The sequence below is a fragment of the Canis lupus genome, chromosome 2 (genome assembly GCF_048164855.1).
Source record: "Canis lupus baileyi chromosome 2, mCanLup2.hap1, whole genome shotgun sequence".
Classification (NCBI taxonomy): domain Eukaryota; kingdom Metazoa; phylum Chordata; class Mammalia; order Carnivora; family Canidae; genus Canis; species Canis lupus.
Window position 1 is genome coordinate 16390928 of NC_132839.1, and position 19245 is coordinate 16410172.

At 35.5% G+C, this 19245-nt stretch overlaps 1 protein-coding gene across 25 annotated transcripts in view; it reads left to right on the forward strand.

Annotated features, from left to right (window-relative positions):
• ARB2A (ARB2 cotranscriptional regulator A) overlaps window positions 1-19245 on the forward strand; it is a 413754-nt gene that overhangs the window by 11855 nt on the left and 382654 nt on the right. For 18 of the 25 annotated variants that reach the window (XM_072791456.1, XM_072791470.1, XM_072791354.1 and 15 more), the window contains exon 2: window positions 8529-8600. The exons of the other annotated variants lie outside the window; for them this stretch is intronic. In XM_072791456.1, coding sequence (XP_072647557.1) covers window positions 8546-8600 — 55 coding nt within the window. In that variant the 5' untranslated portion in view covers window positions 8529-8545. The remainder of the gene's footprint in view (window positions 1-8528; window positions 8601-19245) is intronic. 25 annotated transcript variants of the gene reach the window in all.

A 19245-nucleotide genomic window follows, 5' to 3' on the forward strand; every position in this document is an offset into this window, starting at 1 on the left:
GAGCAACAGCAAACATTATATGCTGGGCATTATTGTAAGCACCTAACATACTTTAATTACTTTGATCACCACACCTACTCTTTAAGTAAGAACTAATATTAAATACATTTTTTAGATGTGGAAACAATGTTACTCTGTTGAGGATCCTTAAGAACCCTCAGGTTTGATGATTTGCTGGAAGAACTCCCAGAACTCAGAAAAGCTGTTATATTCATGGTTTCAGTTTATTACAGTGAAAGGATACAGATTAAAATCAGCAAAGAGAAAAAGCATGTAGGGCAGGAGTCCAGGAAACACAAAGCACTAGCTTCCATTTGTCTTTCAATACAGTCATATGGAAAGTGCTCAATTTCCCAAACACTGTGTAACAAGTGCAAAGTCTTACTAGGAAGGCTCTCCTGAGCCATGGAGTCCAGGTTTTGTTGTTGTTGTTGTTGTTTTTCTTTTAGGGGTTGTCATGTTAGTCACCTAGGCATGGAGTGCCCCCATAATTGGCAATTACTCAGTTTCTAGCCCCCACAGAGATAAAACTAATACAGCTTGCTGCGGGACTCAGGTGGGTGAAAGCATGCACTCACCGTAAGTCACATGGTTAGAATAAACTATATGACATGGCCCATGGCTTCAGGTATACAAAGACACTCTTACTTTTATCAGGCATGATATTCCAAGGGCTTATTGGTTATTTCTTAGAAGCCAGTCAAGGGACAGCCCTCTTTAGAAGATACAGGGTTTGAACACCTTAAGCCTGTGCAGTTAACCTTTTACTGCACAGCTGAAGGATAAGTAACTTGCCTTCTGAAATACATAGAATAGATGACTGAGTTAAAATTTAAACAGAGGCATTCCGGCTCTACTATCAGTTGTTTTAACCATATACTCTATTGCCTTTTGGCATCTCTTCTGTCAAACATAAAATCTGGTATATTTGAAGCAGTTAATAAATTTTCATTAAGTGAATGAATGAAAAGATAGTAGGAAACTGTAGGCTGGTTCAGCTGATTTAATAAAGGTCATTGATGTTAGAGCTTTTTTTAATCTTTGTGAAATATCACATGTCTATGTCTACTCCCAAGCTCTCTAAGTCTATAACAGTTATTAGACGCTTGCTGAAGATCAGTGTAAGTTTCTTTTTGCCCTCTTCATGTGTGTAAATATTGCTCAATTGCCTGGAGAGTAAGATTGGAAATCTAATTATTTCCAATGTATTAATAAAGTATATGACTGCTTGAAATTTCTATATTTAGAGCTATTTTTTTGGTTTACGGTCTTATGAATTCCTTAATAGCAGTTATAATTGCACTCAGAGCTAAATACTTGTGATGATTAAGGTTTTTTTTTTTTTTTGTATTCATGTGTATTAGCTGATCGCTCTTGGAATAAATAATAAGGTTTGACTGTAATGTAAAGAAATAATTCCTTCTCTAGTAGTTTATATATTTCTCAAATTTTTCTACCCATGTGAAACATGGGTACTATTTCCATACTACTATATATAGTAGTATTTTCCATACTACTATAACATGTAAACATTTTAGAAAAAGAGAATAAATCATACCAGTTACAATTTTGGTTTTTTTTTTAGAGATTTTATTTATTCATGAGAGACACAGAGAGAGGCAGAGACATAGGCAAAGGGAGGAGAAGCAGGCTCCATGCAGGGAGCCCTATGCGGGACTGGATCCCAGAACATGATCTCAGGATCATGTCTTGAGCTGAGGGCAGATGCTCAACTGCTGAGCCACCCAGGCGTCCTCCAGTTACCATTTTTAACATTTAAAAGCTCCTTCCTTTTATCTGTTATAACCTTATTAACATATAATTGAAGTACAATAAACTTTACACATTTAAAATAATTTGGTCTGTTTTGGCACACATCCATGAAACTATCATCACAATCAAAATAATGAATGTGTCTATCACCTCCAAATGTTTTTTCATGTCATTTTTCAGTGGTCATTTGTATATTTCTTTTAAAATTTTTGCCTGCTTTTCTTTTGAAATCTATTAAATTTAATTTATTTTTAAATTTCAGTATAGTTAACATACAGTGCTATGTGGTTTGGTTTCAAGTGTACAGTGTGGTGATTCAACAATTCTATACATTACTCAGTGCTCCTTAAGATGGGTGAACTCTTAATCCCCTTCACTTATTTCATATAACCACCTCCCCCCCGCCTACCTCCCCTCTGGTAACCATCTGTTTGTTCTCTAGTTAAGAGTATGTTTTTTGGTCTGTCTCTATCTTTCCTTTGTTTGGTTTCCTAAATTCCATATATGAAATCATATGGTATTTTTCTTTCTCTGACTGGCTTATTTCACTTAGTGTTATGCTCTCTAGCTCCATCTACTTTGTTGCAAATTGCAAGATTTCATTTTTTTTTAAAGATTTTATTTATTTATTTGCGAGAGAGACAGAGATTGCAACAGAATAGCAAGAGAGAGCACAAGCAGGGAGGAGAGGGAGAAGCAGGCTCTCCACTGAGCAGGGAACCTGACCTGGGGCTGGATCCCAGGACCTTGGGACTACAGCCTGAGCTGAAGGCAGATGCTTAACGGACTGAACCATCCAGGTGCCCTGATTTCATTATTTTTTATGGCCAAATAATATTCTTTGTGTGTGTGTGCGTATGTGTGTATATACACACATACGCACACACACACATATATATATATACAAATTTTATATACATAACATATATATACAAATTTTATATATATACATATATATACAACTCTTCTTTATCCATTCATATATGCGTGGACAGTTAGGCTATTTGTCTCTTATAAATAATGCTGCCATAAACATGAAGGTGCATATATCCTTTTGAATTATTGTCTTTGTATTTTTTGGGTAAATACCCATTAGTGTGATTACTGGATCATAGGGTAGTTCTCGTTCGTGTTCCTTTTCTTTTTTTTAAGAGGAAGAGGCAGGGTAGGGGGAGAAGGAAAGGGAGAGAGAGAATGTAAAGGGGACTCCTTGCCCAGCCCAGAGCCAGATATGGGACTCAGTCTTATGACCCTGAGATCATGACCTGAGCCAAATCCAGGAGTCAAACGCTTAACTGACTGAGCCACCTAGGCACCCAGGTAGTTCTGTTTTTAATTTGTTGGGGAACCTCCATACCGTTTTCCACAGTTGCTGCGCCCGTTTGCATTCCCACCAGCAGTGAATAAAGGTTCCTATCTCTCCACATCTTTGACAACACTTGTTTCTTAGGTTTCTGATTTTAGCCATTCTGACAGGTGTGAGGTGATCTCATTATAGTTTTGTTTTTTTAAAAGATTTTATTTATTTATTCATGAGAGACACAGAGCGAGGCACAGAGAGAAGCAGGCTCCATGCAGGGAGCCCAGTGTAGAACTTGATCCCAGGACTGCATGATCATGCCCTGAGCCAAAGGCAGATGTTCAACTGCTGAGTCACCTGGATGTCCCAATCTCATTATAGTTTTGATCTGCATTTCCCTGATGATGAGTGATGTTGAGAATCTTTTCATGCATCTGTTGGCCATGTGGATGTCTTCTTGGAGAAATGTCTGTTCATGTCTTCTGTCCATTTTTTAATTGGATTATTTATTTTGGGGTATTGAATTGTATAAATTCTTTATATATTTTGGATACTAACCCTTTATAGGATATTTCATTTGCAATACCTTCTCCCATGCTGTAGGTTTTATTTTAATTTTGCTGATCGTTTCCCTTGCTGTGCAGAAGCTTTTTATTGAGATGTATTCCCAGTAGTTTGTTTTTGCTTTTGTTTCCCCTGCTTCAGGAGACATATCTAGAAAGATGTTGCTACATCCAGTGTCAGATATATTACTGCCTGTTCTCTCCTAGATTTTTATGGTTTCAGGTCTCAGATGGAGGTGCTTAATTCATTTTGAGTTTATGTTTGTGTATGGTGTAAGAAAATGGTCCAGTTTCATTCTTTTGCATGTAGATGTCCAGTTTTCCCAACACCCTTTGTTGAAGAGACTCTTTTTCCATCGCTTATTCTTGCCTTTGTTGTTGAAAATTAATTGACATATAGTTGTGGTTTTATTTCTAGATTTTCTATTCTATTCCATTGATCTATGTGTCTGTTTTTATGCCAGGACCATGCTATTTTAATTGCTGTAGTTTTGTAGTATAACTAGAAATCTGGAGTTGTGATACCTCCAGCTTTGTTTTTCTTTTTCAAGATTCTGTTGGCTATATGAGGTCTTTTGTGGTTCCATACAAATTTTAGGATTTTTTTGTCCTCGTTCTGTGAAAAATGCTGTCAATATTTTATTAGGGATTGTATTAAATCATTGCTTTGGGTAGTATGGACATTTTAACAATATTTGTTCTTCCACTCCATGAGCATGGGATATATTCCCTTAATCTTTGTGTTGTCTGCAGTTTCTTTCATCAGTGCTTTATAGTTTTCAGAGTACAGGTTTTTCACCTCCTAGGTTAAGATTATTCCCAGATATTTTATTCTTTTGGATACAATTATAAATGGAATTGTTTTCTTATATCTCTTTCCATTTTGTCATTATTAGTGTATAGAAATGCAGTGGATTTCTGTACATTGATTTTGTATGCTGTGACTATACTGAATTCATTTATCAATTCTAGTAGTTTTTCGGTGGAATCTTTAGGGTTTTCTAGATATAGTATCATGTCATCTGCGAATAGTGGAAGTTTTACTTATTCCTTGCCAATGTGGATTCCTTTTATTCCCTTTGTTATCTAATTCCTGTGGCTAGACTTCCAGTACTATGTTGAATAAAAGTGGTCAGAGTGGACATCCTTTTCTTGTTCCTGACCTTCGGGAAAAACTCTCAGTATTTTCCCATTGGGTATGATGTCTGCTATGGGTTTTTCATAAAGGCCTTTACTATGTTGAGGTATGTCTTCTCTAAACCTACTTTGTTGAGGGATTTTATCACAAATGGATGTTGTACTTTGTCACATGCTTTTTCTGCATCTGTTGAGATGATTATAGGGTTTTTATATTTTCTTTTATTGATAAGATGTATCATGTGGACTGATTTATGAATATTGAACTGCCTTTCTATCCTGGGAATAAATCCCACTTCATTGTGGTGAATTATTGTTTTAACATATTGTTGGATTTGGTTTGCTCATATTTTGTTTAGGATTTTTGCATCTATGTTCATCAGAGATATTGGCCTGGGGTTTTTTGTTTGTTTCGTAGTGTCTTCTTCTAGTTTTGGTATCACAGAAATATTGGGCCCCATAGAATGAATTTGGAAGTTTTTCTTCCTCTTCTATTTTTTAGAATGGTTTGAGAAGAAGAGATATGAAATGTTTGGTAGAATTTACCTGTGTAGCTCTCTTGTTCTGACTTTTGTTTGTTTTGCCTACTTCCAGTTGGGTTATTCTTATTATGCAATTTTAAGAGTTCTTTCCTTAATTTGATACAAGCCTTTTTTTCTAATATATCTTTTACAAATATTTTCTTCAAGTATGTGGCTTTTTCACTTTTTAATGTTATTTTATGAATGTTTTTAAATTTTAATGAGACACAGCTTACTAATTTTTTTTTCTTTTCTGTTTCATGTTTTTTTGTTTTATTTCATACCTAAGAAACCTTTATCTACTCCAAGGTTACAAAGATTTTTCCTGTGTTTTGTTCTGAATTTTTATAATTTTAGGTATTATATCCACATCTGTGATCTATTTTGAGTTACTCTTTATGTATAATGTGAAGTAAGAGTTGGTTTTTTTTTTTTAAAGATTTTATTTATCCATGAGACACACACACACACAGAGAAAGAGAGAGAGAGAGAGAGAGAGAGGCACAGACACAGGCAGAGGGAGAAGCAGGCTCCATGCAGGGAACCCGATGTGGGACTTGATCCCCGGTCTCCAGGATCACACCCTGGGCTGAAGGCGGCGCTAAACCGCTGAGCCCCGCTGGCTGCCCAAGAGTTGGTTTTTATCTTTTTCCATACAGATACTCAATTGAGTCAACACTGTTTATTGAAGACTTTCCTTCTGTTGACTATATCTTTGTTGGAAATCAATTGACTTTGTATTTGCCTATTTATAGACTCTGTTCAGCTTTTTTAAAATATGTATTATCTTTTTTTTTTTCAATCAATACCAAACTGTTTTCATTACTATAGCTTTATGATAATTTTTAAAATTAGATAGGGTACTTCGTCCACTTTGTTCTGCTGTGAGATTTTTTCTATGTCTTCTGCATTTCTATATGAATTTTAGAAATAACTTTTCCAATATCCATAAAATAGCCTCCTGTGATCTGATTGGGATTGTGTTGAATTTATAAATCAGTTTGGGGAGGAACAGCATCTTAAAAATAGTGAGTTTTCTAATCCCTGAAAGTGATATTTCTTTCCATTTATTCAGGATTTTTTTCCCAATAAAGTGATTTTTAATGTAGCATTCTTGGATACCTTTTCTTTTTCTTGTATACCTTCTATTAGCTTTATTTTTAGGAATTATGTTTTTGCCACCACTGAAATGATTTTTTCTATATTTCTGATTGTTCTGGATTTTTATGTACCTGTATTTTATATGAATACAATTGAATTTTATACATTTGCTTTGTATTCTCTCACCTTTTAAAATTTGTTGAAGTAGTCATTTTTTTTTTTTTAGTTTCTATAGGATTCTCCATGTAAACGGTCACATAAATGCAATTAAAGATAGTTTTACTTTTTTCTTCCAATCTCTGAGCCAATCCCCACTCCCTCATAGCAGCAATGACTTAAGCATTATGTATAGGGCACGCAGATTATCAATGTGTCCAGAGCTCACTTTATAATAAATTTGTGAACAAAGCCAGTCAAATACTACATTTTATTTACCATATCCACATTTATGTCTTTCAGTTCACTTAATGATAAAAGTAGGTATTCATAAATTAATTGGCAAAGGCAATCAAATGCTGCATTTTATATACCTATCCACATGTATTTCTCTTAGTACAGTTAATGGTGAAAATGGGCATTCCTGCCTTGTTCCTGATCTCAAGAAGAAAGAATTTAGTTTTTCAACATTTTTTTTTAAATTTATTTATGATAGTCACACACAGAGAGAGAGAGGCAGAGACACAGGCAGAGGGAGAAGCAGGCTCCATGCACCGGGAGCCCGACGTGGGATTCGATCCCGGGTTCCAGGATTGCGCCCTGGGCCAAAGGCAGGCGCCAAACCGCTGCGCCACCCAGGGATCCCATTTTTGATTCTGTACTCATTACTCAGTGCTTTTGCAGTCATACTGTTCTCTACCCTGATAATTTGTCTTCTCTCAGGGAAGACACTCCTCTGATTTAGGGAGCTTTAAGTTGTGTGTGTTACTTTCTTTTAACACCAAGTAGGATTTGAAAAGTAACTGCCTATGTGGTATTTATAGTTTGCTATACATCATTAAAATTAAAATGCAGAATTTAGATGTGGATAGGGCACATGTGTTATTTTATTGATTTTGTTCAGTAATTTATTATATAGTGAACTTTGGAAAACATTGATAATCTATGTCTGCCCTACATATAATGCCTAAAACATCATAGATTGCTGAAATGAGCCGAAGGGTTACACATTCTAACTTGTAGTTATTTGCTATTAGTTTTCCACTACTGCAGCTAATTTACCATATTGGTAAATTTGGTATTTTGGTAAATTGACTATTAGGTAGAGATGGTTAGGGTGTAGATGGAATGCAATCCTGGATTAATTTTTTTTAATTTGATTTTTCTACTCTCTTCCATATACCTGGCATTGCAAAATCAAGTGCCTGGAGTAGAAAATCAGAGTTAAAATGTCAGAATTTGTTACATTCAAATGTTTACAAATGGTTTGAAATCTTGCGGTTCTTTCCCATTTATGAGTCAGTTTGCCATCATCTGTCATATATCCTATATACATAAAACAGCTAAGATTGTTTATGTGTTAACCTAATGGGAGAAGTTGCAGGAGTGTTATTTGAGAGGGATGTCTTTTTGCTCTTCTACTATTTTCCTCTTTCTTGAAAAGTTTCTCATTGGATCAGTCTTGTACTTTCATTGAGCCATATGATTATTAAAAGATAGTATATTCATTTTCCATGCAGCTCTGTTTATGCATCCTTAAAGTTTTCTGGTCTACTATACATTTCAGAACACTCTGAAATCCTAAAATCAGTCTTAAACTTAGAAAAAGATGGAAGATTCTGCCTATGTCTCAACCCAGTAATGAAGTGATACTGTGTTTCCTTACAGCTATTATTTTTTAGATTGTATTCCTTCCTTCTGAATGCGGCCCTGATTACAAATATTATGTAAACCCTCTGTTTCTATGTGACTGTTGTCTCTACTGTGTATTACTGCTTCCTGAATGAGACCTTGACTATACACATCATCTAAATCCTGTGATATCCTCTAATAGTCTCTCTCTTTATTATTTAAGTGATTAATCTAAATTAGCTACTAGGCCTCATTTGAAAGAGTATCATTTAGTATTACTTGTTTACTAAATTGTATAAATGCAGTTTCAAAAATGAAGTAAGGACTCTTTTTTTTTTTTTTAAGATTTTATTTATCTATTCATGAGAGACACAGAGACAGAGAGAGAAGCAGAGGGAGAAGCAGGCTCCACACAAGGTACTGGATGCGGGACTTGATCTCAGGACCCCAGGACCACGCCCTGGGCCGAAGGCAGATGCCAAACCGCTGAGCCACCCAGGGATCCCCAAGGACTCATTTTTGCATTAGTTATCCTTACTTCCTCCATTTTGGGGTGATGTTATCTGCTTTTATAGGCTTTGATTATGTTGCAAAGCCCTACTGGTGACAACATTTATGAACTCATATTATGTAAGAAATGCCAAGATGTGAAAGGCACAATGCTTATCCTCTGAGAGATGATACGACTTGTACATAGATGACTGTAATGTAAAATACAAAGAGCTAAAATTCATGAAGTACTTCTGAGAGTACAGTATTTGAGGAAAACGTTTCAGGAAAGGTAATAAGTGAAAAGTGTCAGAGTAGAAATACTTCATGTCCTAAAATTTAAACTTTTTTTTTTTTTAAGATTTTATTTATTTATTCATGAGAGACACAAAAGGAGAGAGACAGAGACACAGGCAGAAGGAGAAGCAGGCTCCATGCAGGGAGCCGGATGCGCGACTCAATCCTGGGTCCCCAAGATCATGCCTTGGGCTGAAGGCGGCGCTAAACCGCTGGGCCACTGAGGCTGCCCTAAACTTTATTTTTAATTAAACATGAATTTTATTATGAAAGATATAGAAGAAACAAAATCTGAGTAAAATGAAATAACACATTGTAGTAAAGATTACTCTAAAAATAAAAGGTTTTTTCGTTAGAGAGTCTTAGACATAAACATTAAAATGTATTTCTCTCAGAGCCCAACCACCTTTTGTTTTCTCTAAGGGTTGGCCTAATAGCAACAGCAGCACAATTTTTTTTTTAATTTTTATTTATTTATGTTAGTCACAGAGAGAGAGAGAGGCAGAGACATAGGCAGAGGGAGAAGCAGGCTCCATGCACCGGGAGCCCGATGTGGGATTCGATCCCGGGTCTCCAGGATCGCGCCCTGGGCCAAAGGCAGGCGCCAAACCACTGCACCACTTAGGGATCCCAGCAGCACAATTTTTAAAGCAATAGTCATTTATGTTTGTTGTCATTAATTTCAACCTTTCAACACATATTTACCTACAGAGTTACAGAGCTATTGGTAATCTTATTTATTAAGATGTCTTATTGCCTAACACATGTTTTGAATTTTTGCCAAACATTTGGGTGAGGTTTTCTTTATGCTTTACATTCTGTACTAACAAAGCTTTGGTTTATTGTTGGTAAGTGAATACTTCAGGCATTTTTCCATATATATTTTCCCATATATTTTCTCTCCAGGTTTAAAGTCCTGTTAATATTAGGGAGATCTAAAAATTAAAACATAAAAAATTAAGGGCCAATTATTTACTTCATAAAATTCCATTTTTTCCCCATTTTTACCAAAGTCCTAAAATAGTTTCCCTATACTTTTCTCCCCTATACTTTTAAAACATTAATAATATTAAAGTATTTTAGAAACACATCTTTGATATAGTATGTGTCATTTTAATTGATAGCCTTGTTAAATTTTTCTTTTTGCACAAGTGTCTGAGTTATATTATTTCTGTATTTGTTGTTGCCAATTTTTCTTAAGATCCATTTTCTTAGTTTAGGTGTACCCTACTCACTTGAATATCTTGTCGGATGAATTTTTGTGTCCCTCTAGTGAAAGTATTTCAGACTTTACTCTGCACTTCATTTCTTGCTTTTCCTTCTGAATGGTTACTCAGAACTGGCAGTTTTGTTGGCTCATTGATTAAACGCAGTAGGATTCTTGAGTTGAAGAAGTCAATTCTAAAATATTGATTGTGTAAGGAATCATTTTAAATGGGAAGGGAGTTATGTTTAGAATTGTTTCAGGACTTTATACAAGCCTGGTGTCTATTGTATAGTATATAACCACTGTTAAAATAGAAACTGGGAATGTGAAAGAGATAGCTTCCCTGCCCTTCCAGTTCTGTGATTTATGTTTTGAATCTTTATTTAAACTTGCTTTATATAATAAATCTGTTAGTGATCTGTAAATGGCCAGCACTGAAGGTTTGAAGTGTGAGTGTGTATATGGATATGTGTGTGTGTGTGTGTGTGTGTGTGTGTGTGTACGTGGAACACCAGGTTTACATCAAGTATTAAAATATATGAATATTTTCATTAGAAACTAAACCAAACCCTTCAACCACATGAAGAGTAATGCTACAGTCAGATTTCAGGTAGGGTCTAAGTAATACCTGAGGGGTTACTTTTCAAGAAAAATTTGTGGATGGTATTTCAAATGAACAAAATATAAGCTTATTTATTTATTTATTTATTTATTTATTTATTTATTTTTTTAAAAATTTTTATTTATTTATGATAGTCACAGAGAGAGAAAGAGAGAGAGGCAGAGACACAGGCAGAGGGAGAAGCAGGCTCCATGCACCGGGAGCCCGATGTGGGATTCGATCCCGGGTCTCCAGGATCGCGCCCTGGGCCAAAGGCAGGCGCCAAACCGCTGCGCCACCCAGGGATCCCTATAAGCTTATTTAAAATCAAATATAGGCCTTTATATAGTTTGGCTAAGTATTGATGCTAATTCTTTGTTAGTCTAAGCAGCTTTATAATTTTCTTACTGCTAATTTGTGCACCAATAAAAGATGGTGGAATCAACATCTGTTTTTCAGTGAAAGGAAGTTTAACTCTCTTGCAGAAAAAGCAGTGTTTTCAGCATTTGTCATTTAAACAAATAGAAATGAATTTAACAAAATGTTATGTTCAGACAAAGCACCAGATAAAATATTTTATGCTTGTTTTATTCTTATTCTAACATCAAGTCCTCCCTCCAGTGGCTGCTGTTACAGCATTTTCCTTTTTCACCTTATTTTGGAAAGCATGGAATGTTATTACTGTTTTTTTTCCTCAGAATTAAAGCCCATTTTTGTGTCATGTTGAAAAATTGGCAGATGATACTCTGTGGGAAATAGTTTTTTGTGACTAGAGCCCATCGGTTAGTAGTAAAGGGGACAGATTCTTCTGAATTGAGTTCTTAGTCTCCATCTTTCTTTTCTTTTCTTTTCTTTTCTTTTCTTTTCTTTTCTTTTCTTTTCTTTTCTTTTCTTTTCTTCTTTTCTTTTCTTCTTTTCTTTTTTTCTATCTATCTATCTATCTATCTGCAACACAGAGAGAGACAGAGAGACGCAGAGACACAGGCAGAGAGAGAAGCAGGCTCCAGGCAGGGAGCCCGACGTGGGACTGGATCTCCAGGATCAGGCCCCGGGCTGCAGGCGGTGCTAAACTGCCACGCCACCGGGGCTGCCCAGTCTTTATCTTTCTTTTTCCAGTTGCTTATAACTGCCCCTATGCCTGCATAAAAAATTTTAATCACTTATATATTCTCAAAGGCCAATTTTACTAATTATACTTTTAGAGGCAATATACGAAACAATGAACAAAAACATAAATGACATTTGACATTTTCAGAAATGCATCCTTATATTTTTACATATTTTAGTGTAAAGTTGTTGAATGTTATTTTTAATAGATGTTTTAAAAAACATTTACAGTTTATTTATTTATTTATTTAAAAGATTTTATTTATTTATTCCTGAGAGACAGAGAGAGAGAGACACAGACACAGGCAGAGGGAGAAGCAGGCTCTACGCAGGGAGCCCAACGTGGGACTTGATCCCGTGTCTCCAGGATCACACCCTGGGCTGAAGGCGGCGCCAAACCACTGAACCATTGGGGCTGCCCAGTTTATCTTTTTAAATAACTGGTGCCAACGCTTTTGAGGAAATCAGTTTTTATTCAGAAAATTAGTTTCATTTCAAAATATGCAATGAATCAATTGGATTTTAGATTGGATACAATATTTTATTGATATCTGCAGTTTACTCAATAACCTGTTTATTCTGGGACGCCTGGGTGGCTCAGTGGTTGAGCTTTGCCTTTGGCTCAGATCATGATCCCTGAGATCCCCATCTCAGAGATAATCATTATTCTGAATTTTGTGTTTTTCTCTTGATTTTTCTTATAGTTTTATTACCTAAATTGTGATACCTATAAATTGTTTTAGTTTAGTTTGTTTTTGAGCTCTAGATAAATATTATATTGTCTGTAGTTTCTTAAGTTGTTAACTCAATATTATTTGAAAATTTAGAGAATTTATCCATATTTTTTAGTGTTATTGTGATTTATTCACTTTGACTATTATATAGTATCCACCTCTATTAATACATTGCAATAGATTTGCCCTCCTATAATTGGAGAACAACCCTTTCCAGTTTTGGTTGCCAGACTCTAAGATAGTCCCAGTGATTTTTGCTTCTTGATATCCATGCCTTTGTATAGACCCCTCCTGCATTGAACAGGATTGCTTCCTGTGCTGGTTGAGTGTCAAGGAAGTGATGCTGAGGGCAGCCCCGGTGGCGCAGTGGTTTGGCGCCGCCTGCAGCCCAGGGTGTGATCCTGGAGACCGGGATCGAGTCCCACATCGGGCTCCTTGCATGGACCCTGCTTCTCCCTCTGCCTGTGTCTCTGCCTCTCTCTCTCTCTCTCTCTGTGTCTCTCATGAATAAATAAATAAAATCTTTTATTTATTTATTTATTTTAATAAAAAGGAAGTGATGCTGAGACTTTGGCAGCTTTCCCCTTGCTCTCCTGGGCCTTTCTCAGAGGCCACGTCTTGGTAATCCTCAAGCCGACTTGTGAAGAAGCCCATGTGGGAGGGAATGAGGCTTCCAACAGCAATGGGTATCAATAACTTATCTGTGTGAGTTACCTGTATCTTTAGCCAGGCCTTAAGATGATTGCAGACCTGTCCGATATATCTTACTTGTAGCCTCATGAGCCAGATTCAGGACCTCCCAGATGGGCTGCTCTCAGATTTGTGATCTACAGAAACTGTAAGAGATTATGATAAGTGTTTATTATTTTTGGCAACTACATTTTGAAGTAATTTATTATATAGTTATAGATAATGAATAAACTGGCTTTTTGATGACATGAATATTCTATGAACATTTACATACCTGTCTTATTGTCTGCATGAACAGGACCAGGTACTGAATCAAGATATAAGATTGTTGGATTAAGATTATAAGAATTTTAATTTGGAAATATCATGCCAGTTTTTTGAAAATTTTTACACTAATGTATATTTTGCTGTTTTTTAAAATGGTAGTTGGAATTTTTTTCAGTATGTTTGTGTATGTAATCTCCATACCCAGTATGGAGCTTGAACTCACAACCCCTGATCAAGAGTCACATGCTCTTCTAACTGAGCCATCCAGGTCTCCCTACTAATTTATATTTTGCTTAGCAGTATGAATAAGAATTTCCCTTTGACTCCATTCTCTTTCACTTCTGATATTGTCAGACTTCTTAATTATTTCTAGTCTAGCAGGTGTAAAATAATACACATTTTTTCCTTGCTCCAGTTTCATAATAGTAGTTTCCTATATTTTCCCTAAAAGTTTAAAGTTTTACATTATGCCCTTAATCCATTCAAAATTGATCTTTATGTAAGGAGTGAGGTAAGTATCATTTATTTATTTCTATATAGTAGTTAACCAGTTGTCCCAATTGAAAAGTCCATTCTTTCTCCAGTGATCTATTAGTGTCATCTGTGTCACATGAATCTGTTATATAGATATGTTTTGTAGTTCTGTTGATCAATTTATTTATTCCATTAGTAATGACTTACTGTGTTACTTATGATGATACCTAGTAAGGCAAGTCTTCCTATAATATTCTTCTTCTTTAGAAGTGTGTTTTAAATATTCTTGGCTATTCTTCTTAGAACTTTTTGAATTAGTTTTTCCAAATTTTGTTGGGTTTGAGTGGAATTATATTGAATCCACTTATCAGTTAGAGAAAAATTGATATCTTTAGAGTCTTGGGTTTTCCTGTCCGTGAATATGATACATCTTGTCATATATTTCAGTCTTATTAATGTCTTTCAATAACATTTTATCAATTTGTGCATATAGGTTTAACACATATTTTGTTGGACTTATTCTTTGTAGGTTTTTATTTTTTGCATTTAAAAATGATGTCTTTTTTAAAAAAATTATGCTTTATAACTATTGTTGGTGTTTATAAATATACTTTGTTTTTATATAAAAATCACTTTAGCCATCATGCTATATTCTTTTTATTTCTAATAATAGACTTAAATACTCTTCATTTTTGATCTAGAAATTTTTGTTTCTTGGCTCTTCTTATTTTGTTTTGTTGTTTTGTGTAGTCATATTACCTGCAAATAAAAACTTTCTCTTTTCAATCCTGATACATTTTTATTTACTTTTTCATATTTTATACTAGTAGAACCCCCAGAAAACTTTGATTAGAAGTAAAAAGTAGTAAAGTGGTAATGATGGGCATTCTTTTCTGATACCTGATTTTATTTTATTTTTATTTTTTTAAAGATTTTTATTTATTCATGAGAGACAGAGAGAGAGAGAGAGAGAGAGAGAGAGAGAGGGAGGGAAGGGCAGGCAGAGGGAGAAGAAGGCTCCATGCAGGGAGCCTGACATGGGACTTGATCCCAGGTCTCCAGGATCATGCCCTGGCCCGAAGGTGGCGCTAAACCGCTGAGCTACCCGGGCTGCCCTGGTGCCTGATTTTAAAAGGAATGTTTTTAATATATTACCATGAAGAGCAATTTTACTGTATTTTTGTTTTGTTGAACCTCTTTATTACATTAAAGGTATTCCTTTTTTCCTCCTTTGCTTTGGCTTCTCTTCCAAAAATAAGTATCAAATTTTATTAAATACTTTTCCTGCAAATATTGAAATTGTTATTTCTTCCTTTATGATAATTTAGTGAGCAACATTTGTAGATATTCTAAGTTTTGTAATGGACCTTCTTTGTTATTCTCAACAGGAGGGTCACTCAGCAGACCTATCTATAATGTTGAAATCTAGTTGTAAAATTCTTGACTCGCACGATCATGGGAAGGGATTCCACCCCTTTGTGCTCATGTAGACAATAGTAATGAGAGCCATCTGGCATACTGTGTTTAAGCATAGGTCTAATAACATAAATGGCTTAACATTCCACACAGTGCCCTTGTGCTGACGACTTCAGTGCCACAGAGTTAATTTCCTGTAATTAATATTGTGGCTAAGTAAGAGTTGTCTTTGTTAGGGCAAAATATTTTATAACGCCAACAGGGTTCAAAGCCCTTTGCTTTTGGAATAAGAGAATTTTGTTGTCTCAAACCCTTTGTTAATTTAGGAAAGGTATGAATTGTGTGTATTGTTTCCCGAATGAAGTAAATAACCACTGTAACTAATATGGTAGTTTAAAATGATGACTTGAGATTCCGAATTCCTAATTCTCTTTTTTTTTAAGATCAGATTTTGTAGTATCACAGCAATATAGAGCCTCCCCACATCTTTCTGAATTCATTGCCTGTTGGTTCCATGATTGGGCGTTGTTGAAATATGGTACAAACGTGAAATTCTAGAAAGTACTATCACTTTATAAAGAATTGGGAAATTCTAGAAGTGAAAAAAATCCATTCTGAAGGCACTTAAATGATAACATTCCTCATTGTTAACACATTTCGGTAAAATCAGACTTCACAGAGATTTTCTCCCTAAGTAAACAACAAAGAATGCACTGTCAGTAGACACTGAATATGAGTGGTACTTAAATGCCTTATTTGCAGTACAAATGTGGTCTCCACTAAGCTTAACTTTACCATTAAATTTTATTGCTGATGTTATTAGTATGGTTTACTGGCATTAAGAGTAAATTGCTTGATTATATGCTTAAGTTTTTCTTTATTTTTGTTTGTATAGCAAATGGTATATTTCTAACTTTTTTTTTTTTTTTTTTTTTTTTTTATTTATTTTTATTGGTGTTCAATTTACTAACATACAGAATAACACCCAGTGCCCGTCACCCATTCACTCCCACCCCCCGCCCTCCTCCCCTTCTACCACCCCTAGTTCATTTCCCAGAGTTAGCAGTCTTTACGTTCTGTCTCCCTTTCTGATATTTCCCACACATTTCTTCTCCCTTCCCTTATTTTCCCTTTCACTATTATTTATATTCCCCAAATGAATGAGAACATATAATGTTTGTCCTTCTCCGACTGACTTACTTCACTCAGCATAATACCCTCCAGTTCCATCCACGTTGAAGCAAATGGTGGGTATTTGTCATTTCTAATAGCTGAGTAATATTCCATTGTATACATAAACCACATCTTCTTTATCCATTCATCTTTCGTTGGACACCGAGGCTCCTTCCACAGTTTGGCTATAGTGGCCATTGCTGCTAGAAACATCGGGGTGCAGGTGTCCCGGCGTTTCATTGCATTTGTATCTTTGGGGTAAATCCCCAACAGTGCAATTGCTGGGTCGTAGGGCAGGTATATTTTTAACTGTTTGAGGAACCTCCACACAGTTTTCCAGAGTGGCTGCACCAGTTCACATTCCCACCAACAGTGTAAGAGGGTTCCCTTTTCTCCGCATCCTCTCCAACATTTGTTGTTTCCTGCCTTGTTAATTTTCCCCATTCTCACTGGTGTGAGGTGGTATCTCATTGTAGTTTTGATTTGTATTTCCCTGATGGCAAGTGATGCTGAGCATTTTCTCATATGCATGTTGGCCATGTCTATGTCTTCCTCTGTGAGATTTCTGTTCATGTCTTTTGCCCATTTCATGATTGGATTGTTTGTTTCTTTGGTGTTGAGTTTAATAAGTTCTTTATAGATCTTGGAAACTAGCCCTTTATCTGATATGTCATTTGCAAATATCTTCTCCCATTCTGTAGGTTGTCTTTGAGTTTTGTTGACTGTATCCTTTGCTGTGCAAAAGCTTCTTATCTTGATGAAGTCCCAATAGTTCATTTTTGCTTTTGTTTCTTTTGCCTTTGTGGATGTATCTTGCAAGAAGTTACTATGGCCGAGTTCAAAAAGGGTGTTGCCTGTGTTGTCCTCTAGGATTTTGATGGAATCTTGTCTCACATTTAGATCTTTCATCCATTTTGAGTTTAGCTTTGTGTATGGTGAAAGAGAGTGGTCTAGTTTCATTCTTCTGCATGTGGATGTCCAATTTTCCCAGCACCATTTATTGAAGAGACTGTCTTTCTTCCAATGGATAGTCTTTCCTCCTTTATCGAATATTTACTTTGAAGTAAGTTAATACAATATGTGGGATCAGTTCTGATAATAATAAAGCAATTATTATTAAATTTCATTCTTTGTTAGAAATTAGGTAAAATTGGGGTGTTATTAAGTGGTATATAGTCAAGGAATTAACTAAATCATAACCAAAGTAAATCAGTAAATCATTAGAAGAGGTATGTAAAGACTAGTGACAAGCCAGGGAGGCACATTGTCATTGACAGACAACATGCAATGCACAGACTTGGAAGTAGCTAGACTAGAGAACTGTGATTTACAAAAACTTTATATATAATGTTTACCTTTTATACCTAGGAAATACTGTATTTGCCCCTAATGTCTAGATGGAGCAGGTTGCCAGCCTAGCTCTGGTAGGAAGGATGGCAGGGACATTTGAAGAGAGAAGTTCTTTAAATGAGTCTGCCTACAGTTCACTTATCACTTCTGTTTCATAAAAGGAATAGAGAAGAATGAGTGGAAGGGGCAAGCCTCTTCCCCCTCTTCCTCTTCTTGACATTTTGAAATTATAGCTGGAGAGAAGACCTGGAGAGAGAGAGAGAGCCATTTAATATTCGGTGAGGTACACTACTCCAGTGTATACCTCTTTTGGACTATGGGAATCCTTACCTCAAAAAGAAACCTTGTACCTATTAGCAGTCACTCTTTACTCCCCACCTCTAACACCCAAAACCCATTAATCTACTTTTTCTTTGTGTGGATTTGCCTATTCTTGTCATTTCATATTATAATGGTCTTTTGTAACTGGTTTCTTTCACTTAGCATAATGTTTTCAAGGCTATTCATGTTGTAGCATGTATCGGTACTTCATTTGTTATTAATGAATAACATTCTGTTGTATGGATATGCCATAATTTGTTTAATCATCACTCGATAGACATTTACTTTTAGGCAGTTATGAATAATGCTTTTAGGAATACTTATGTAAAAGTTTTGCTATGTATATGTGTTTTCATTTCTCTTGGATATATACCTAAAGTGGAATTGCTAGGTCATATGGTAAATCTGTTTAATATTTTAAGGAACTGCCAAACTTCTCTAAAATGTATACCAGTTTACATCCCACCTAACAATGTATGAGGGTTTCATTTTCTCTGCATTCTTACCAGTACGTGTTATCATTTTTCCTGTTGATTATAGCTGTGCCTTAGGATGCGAAGTGGTATGTTTTTGTGGTTTTGATGTTCATTTTCCTCATGACTAATAATGTTGAGCATATATTTTTTTGTGCTTTTTGGTCATTTGTATATCTTCTTTGGAGAAATGTGTATTCATATCCTTTGTCCATTTTTGAAATTGAGTTATTCATCTTCATTGTTGATTGCCAGAATTCTTTATATATTCTGGACACATCTTGTCTCTTAACACGTCAATTTTTTTTCACTTTCAGAAAAAATATTTAGAAAAGTACATTATCACAGCTTGGATTTTTCAGAAGCAGATGCTGAGATAAAATTTGGAGTGCAAGATGTTTATTAAAGATCAACACTTAAGAAAAGGAGGAGGACAACTGGATTGATTGGAGGGAGAATTTGG